This window comes from Hyperolius riggenbachi, chromosome 5 (genome assembly GCF_040937935.1).
Source record: "Hyperolius riggenbachi isolate aHypRig1 chromosome 5, aHypRig1.pri, whole genome shotgun sequence".
In the NCBI taxonomy this organism is placed as follows: domain Eukaryota; kingdom Metazoa; phylum Chordata; class Amphibia; order Anura; family Hyperoliidae; genus Hyperolius; species Hyperolius riggenbachi.
Window position 1 is genome coordinate 331527702 of NC_090650.1, and position 6903 is coordinate 331534604.

At 47.0% G+C, this 6903-nt stretch overlaps 1 protein-coding gene across 1 annotated transcript in view; it reads right to left on the reverse strand.

The window, feature by feature from the left end:
• Positions 1-6090, reverse strand: part of GAREM1 (GRB2 associated regulator of MAPK1 subtype 1) — a 197644-nt gene extending 191554 nt beyond the window's left edge. Inside the window, exon 1 of the mRNA XM_068237318.1 lies at positions 5545-6090. Within this exon, the coding sequence (XP_068093419.1) occupies positions 5545-5656 (112 nt within the window). The 5' untranslated portion in view covers positions 5657-6090. The remainder of the gene's footprint in view (positions 1-5544) is intronic.
• Positions 6091-6903: the final 813 nt, after the last annotated feature.

The window sequence follows — 6903 nt, forward strand, 5'->3', positions numbered from 1 at the left end:
GCTCATCCGATTCCTCCACCCACTGTATTCCTATTTGGAAACTGCAATGAACATTTCCCATAAACCAAAACTCTTTTGCCAAAAACACCACACCGCTTTTATCAATGCAGAGAGCATTTCAAACAGCAACACACCACCTGATTAGGCTCTAAGGGGTTGATTCACTATAACAAATAGCCTACCTTATCAGCGTTAAAATGCCTTATCAGAGTAGCATAGCGAGCACTACAAATGTATGCCTGCTAATTGGCAATGACGAGAGCTCCACTCATCCTGCCCTGAGCCCCTGCGGGTCCAATCACTATCCCCGCACTTGGATTGGCCCAATAGGCTGCCTTTAACTTGACAGGCAGCCTATTAGGCCAATCAAAGTGCAGGGATAATGTCCTTTAAAGTGATTGGACCTGCAGCGGTTCAGGGCAGGACGAGTGGAGCGCTCCTCATTGCCAATTAGCAGGTATAAGTTCGTAGTACTCACTATGCTACTCAGATAAGGCGTGTTAACTCTGATAAGGCATGCTATTTGTTATAGTGAATCAACCCCTAAATGCCTTTAGCCTGCAGGTTCAAGTACATGTGTTTAACCTCTAAATAGTTTTATATAGAGAGAGGTTCTAAGAATCCCCCATGAGGAGATGGACAAGATCAAAACCAGTCAGATTTGACTAATTAGTGCCAGCAAAATAAGAAAAAAATAATAATTATCTAACCCTACTCTGGAATAAATGTGCGTTTAAAGTGTACATGAGACGAGAAAGAAACATTACCCGGGGCTTCCTCCAGCCCCATAAGCACAGCTGAGTCCCAGCAGTCTTGCTCAGTCGCGTCAGTCGAGGTCTTCTGCGCATGGGTGGCCCCTCCGCACATAAGCAGAAGAGCCGGACTGGCGCAGCTCGGCCAGTTACCAGGTTAATATACTCAACCCCAGTGACGGCAACCCCATTGTTCATGTCACTTTCCCGTCTGCCACGTGACGTTACACACGCGTCACTTGGCGCCCCTGCATAGCAACACAGGGCGTCATCAGCTGCACAGCTGACACGCATGTATGCGGCCCAGCAATCTAGCCCAGGGGATCGGTTCCTTGTCCCAGATGGGCAACATCTGTTGAGTGTGTGTGCATGGCCTAAAGCCATACAATTTTTTGTGCAATTCGATTCAATCCGACATGTCCGATTGAGTCGGACATGTCGAATCGAATCGATGAATCAAAACACACACAAAAATTGTATCATGTAGATGGGGCTTTATACCCTAAACAAGTATGCAGATAAGATGTGATTCAGACATTACTGATGTATGAAAGATAGCAGGATGCCAGGCTTCTGGTATGGTTTAACAGGATAAATATGGCAGCCTCCACACCCCTCTCAGTTCAGTTGTTCTTGAAGTTCAAAGTCCCAAACCAAAATTAGTTTTACTGGCCAAAGCAAGTGTTCCTTAGCATTTTGACCCACGATACGCCAGTAGCTAGTGACAGGTAATCCACACTTAGCTGAGCTGCATGTGCTGTCCAAGGACCATAGCCAAATGCTTGTTTCCCATGTTTGAATGAATGCAGAAGATAAGGTATGCCCCATATAGGCATCAGACTGATGGTCAAATTAATCACGAATGATCATTTCTGTCATCAAGTGTCTATACCTTTAGGCTCAGTTCATATGTGCTAGATAGAATGTGGCCATGATCAGATGCAACTTCATGGGGGTGCCACCTGTCCACCGCTCATCCCGAGTGCTAGCAAGCGTCCGGGCCAGCAGGACAAGTAAGAGCACTGTCAACACTCTGTGTCGGTCATTGCCAAATCTAGCAATGCACTGCCAACCCATGAGCGATTAAGCAAAATTTTCCATCCTGCATGATCAATGGAAATCGATCGGACAACATTTACGTTAGTGATTTCTAACAGATTTCATCAGTGATCAAATCTGCCATACATCGGCATGTAAAACCGCCTAGTGTATGGCCAGCATACTGAAAAGGAATTTATTGGACTACAATTCACCAACAATATGTTTTATGTTCTGACGCCTAATGATGTACTAAATATTGTGAGCACAGGAGTAGAATTTGGACAGATTCACTAACCTTTAACCTCCCTGGCGGTATGATTATTTCTGGTTTTAGGGTTTGAAACCGATGCAATTTTTTGCACACTTTTAGACCATAAAAATCATACTGCTAGATAAATCTGTGGCAGCCCTGCACATTACATACATCCATTGGAGCCTGACTCAAGGCTGCCGCTAAGGAGGTTAAAGGTGCTGACAGATTATGGCTACAATCATAGTGGGCAGTTTAGCTGCGTACCTTCTAAACACAAAATCGCAATGCAGCGGAGGGGGAAGTCATGCAATGTGAAGCATACAGTACATACAAATTGTGCTTCACTATCTGATTAAATGTGTTTTATAAAGTACTGCACTGCGTTGTGCTGACGAATTTCACCGCACTGCTTACGCCCTTGGTGTGAACGTACCATTACAATAGAATTGCAATGCGTTAGCAATTTATATTGTCCGGTGCAACGCACCACTGTACGCACTAGTCTAATTTAGGGGACTCAGCAGGAAGCCTCACAGGGAAATTCCATTAAAGGAGGCGGGAACACAGAACTTCGTCTCTGCTCTAAAAGATAAGCAACAGCATAATATCATTTAAAGAAAAAACATTTCTTTGTTAGAGCTGGTCCACACTAGGTCCGGAAACGTATCCGTGGCTGCATTTTTCAAACCTGATGAAAAACGGAGTCCCGGATAGCAATGTTTAAAATAGCAGCCAGCCTCACCCAAGTAAAAAACGGATCCATCGGCGTTTGCGGGGATCCGTTTTCAAAACCTGAACGGAAGGTCTGGACCTGCTGCATTTTCACGCAACGGATCAGGACCACGGATACACGCAGGGGTAGTGAAAAGCAATGAGAAAACGCAACTCCAGCTCCACAGGCAAAAAACTGATGTGAAAACGGATAGCCTGAGCTTTATGATTGGCCCAAAAAAATCCTCCCACTCCTTCCTAATGATGGAGACGTTTTCTGTCAGGGAAAAACTGAACGGAAACTGATGCAAAACTGATGCACTTTCATCAGTTTACAGTACGGTGGGTACTTCCCCTAATCTTCCCCGGATCCGGACTGCAGTGTCCGTCCTGCAACTTTGTCTAGTGTGGACCTAGCCTAAGGGCTGGAACCCACAGGAGCGCTTTTGGCAGCGTTTTGGCAGCACTGCGATACGCAAGCAGTTTGCCAAAACGCTGGGCTAATGTTAATGGATGGGGCAACTTCCACAGGAGCGTTTGCGTTTCCCAGAAACGCAAACGCAGGACCTGCAGCATTTTGGGAGCGTTAGCGCTTCAATGTAAAGTATTGAAACGCTAGCAGAAACGCTCAGCAAAACCTAAACTGAGCGGTTTTGCTAGTGTTTTGCGGTTCAGCACACTGTAAACAAAATGAAAAATAATTCACAGGACCAATCAGGATAAAAACGCAAAACGCTAGGCACCCGCTGGGGAACAAAATACAATGTTGCAAAACACGACCAAAAACGCGCATGAATTCGCTTGCAAACCGCTCAGACAAAACGCTAGCGGTTGCGTTTTGCGTTTGCGGTTTTCAGTGGGTTCCAGGCCTTACAGCTGATTCAAATCCAGCAATAAATCTGCAGCGTTTACTTCCTGCTTTTATGGAACTGACACAGTGAAAACATCCGGTGTTTAATTAGCTGCTCTGCCGAGGAAGCCAGCTGACACAGCTGAGAGATCTAAATACACTGGTGATTAGTCACAGATGAAGAATTAGACAGGCTAAACTCCCTAAATACATACAGGGTGCATTTCTCTCGGTTTAACTTTTCTCCTGTGCAAAAGTTCAGATCTACTTTAACTTAATTGGGTGGACAGCACCCTGAGGGCCCGTTTCCACGATAGCGTTGCGGAATCGCCGGCGAATCACCGCAGGCAAATCGCATGCGGGTGCGATTCCGCATGCGTTTTTTGCCGCGATTTCGCATAGGTAAGGCTGTATGCGAATTTAACCATGTCACTGCCTGTGTAAATTAACATTAATACCTATGCGAAATCGCATGCGAAATCGCGGCCAAAAACGCATGGGGAAAACGCATGCGATTTCCCTATTAAATACATTGCGTGCGATTCGCCTGCATTCCACACGAAGGCGAATTCTGAGGGCCCTACCCTGCAGATTTTTTCTGCACAGAAAAACGTGAGGGGAAACGCACAAGTGGAAACAGTCCCATCCACTTGTACTGACTGTGCGAATCCGCATGCGGGCAACGCATGCGGATTCGCGATAGTGGAAACGGGCCCTCATGAACTGCTAGGTTTATGATAGGTTGTAGGAAACTACGCCTACAGCATTCGGCCAAAGACACCACGTTGTGCTGTAGAGGGTGCTGTGATTGGAGAACTGTTCCCTATGAGGTTAAGTGCTGGGTCCCCTAAACTAGACTAGTGCTCCACTTACCCATCACATTGCCTACTGAAACTTCTGATCACATTCAGTTTATCAATCAACACTGAGATCAGTAACAGCAGCAAATATAAGTCAGATGGTGTGCAAAGTTTTACAGTGTATCAGTCTAGTGATCTGCAAACTTGGTTCTCCAGCTGTTGAGGAACTACAAGTCCCACAATGCATTGCAAGACAGCCACAGGCATGATTCATAAAGGCAAATGCATTGTGGGACTTGTAGTTCCTTGACAGCTGGAGAGCCAAGTTTGCAGATCACTGTACCAGTCCAAACCATGCAGAATAGTAAAGCTTGTGATTAGTTAATAAGGACTTAAATGTGGTTTCAGTAATCTTCTAGAGGTTATTGATCTGTTTATCGGTATACCTCAAAGGAGAAATAAATAAAAATAAAACAGTAATGACAGCGGTCATAGTTCTGTCAGTACAAGCAGGCTCATTTTAAACAACCCAAAACAATATTTTAGATGACACAACTGTATGCCACATTTTACCTTCAATCCCCCCACACAATCATAACTTCATTGATGTACTTTAACACGTTATAATACTACACACTGCAGTGACTGAATCATCTCCTACTTTGCCTAGCTGGATATGATCACATCACATAATATAATATACACACACAGAAGCCTGCTTTCCTTTGGTCCATCCATGTAACCATACGTCATTCATGACGCCCCTGGCAAAGCAGCCCAATCACAACTGACCTGTGGTGTCATTTATTACAGCAATATGGCAGCTGCCATGGAAAGTCTGATCAGAACTATGGAAGTGGCACACTGTACCCCTTGGCAGTGTCAGACACCCTCTCCATTGCTCTGGGCAGACACATAGGCATGCAGTGGGTAGAGAAGGGCATGCAGTGTGCCTAGGGGTGCTGGGGATGCCAGTCTGGCAGCTCTCACTGCAGCAGAGCCTGGCAGCAGCCTATAGTGAGAGCTAAAAATAACCAGGAGACGCAGGGCAGCAGCTCTGCAGCGCTGGAGAATGTCCCCAGCCGCGCACCGCGCACACACCGACTACACACAAGTACCCAGCTCTGCTGCACTCACCACAGTCCAGCCTGACAAGTTGTGGCAGACGGTACGAGCTCACAATCACATCCAGGGGGAAGGAGGCCGAGCTCCACTTTACATCCTTCAGCGAGGGGGCTGAGAGCTCCATCTTGTTCCCCCGTCCCCTGCCAGGGGGAGACACCAGGAATAGGGGCTCCAGGGGTGCTGCCCGGTGCCCTGCTGGGCTGGAGACTAGTGTGCTGTCCTCAGCTGCTGCTGCTGTGCTGCCCGAGGCTGCAGCTCATGCTGCTGGCTGGATACATGCAGCTCACTCTCCCCGGCCCGCCACACACGTCCCCGCCGCTCTGCCGTCCACTTGGGAAGTACTTGCTGCTGCCGCTGTTGTTGTTGCTATTGCTTCCCTCCTGCGCCTAGTAAGGAACACCATACCAGTGCTGGCGACACTGACTAATCAACAGGGAGTAGGAGACGCCTGTACACTGTACAGCTCCGGGAGACCGCCTCCCAACCCAAACCAGGCTGCAAGGGGAAGACTGCCGACATGATCCACAAGCCGCTGGGAACTCGTAGCCAATGCTGGCCCTCCGCTGCTCTCTAACGGCAGAACACGGTACTGCAAGGATCAACCACTGGCACCGACATCACATGCTCATTCATAAAACTATGATGAAATTATAAATCCAGGATCCAAATATAAACACTCTGGCCCTTAATTAACACGTTCTCCAAGGTGATATTATAAAACCTAGTCAATAAAATGCCTTTAAAGAATAATTTTGACAGTACTTTTCATCTACTTTATTGGTATTTTTTCAATTGCAGAGTGCTGAAAAGTTTTAAAGCGAACCCGAGGTGTGTTTAAAGAATGTTATCTGCATACAGAGGCTAGATCTGCCTATACAGCCCAGCCTCTGTTGCTATCCCAAACCCTACTAAGGTCCCCCTGCACTCTGCAATCCCTCATAAATCACAGCCATGGTGTGAGGCTGTGTTTACATCTGTAGTGTCAGTCTCAGCTGCTCCCCCGCCTCCTGCATAGCTCTGGTCCCTGCCCCCGTCCCTTTTCTCCAATCAACAGGGAGGGAAGGGATGCAGGCGGGGACTGGAGTTCTGCAGGAGGCGGGGAGAGCAGCAGACTGACACTATAGAGATAAACACAGCCAGCTCTGACAAGCTGTTTGTCAGCAGCGTGGCTGTGATTTATGAGGGATTGCAGAGTGCAGGGGGACCTTAGGGGGGTTTGGGATAGCAACAGAGGCTGGGCTGTATAGGCAGATCCAGCCTCTGTATGCAGATAATATTCTTCAAACCCACCTCGGGTTCTCTTTAAAGAGAAGTTGAAAAATTCTCTCCTAGGAGAAAGATAGAATTATATAAGAGCCTATAACTTCTATA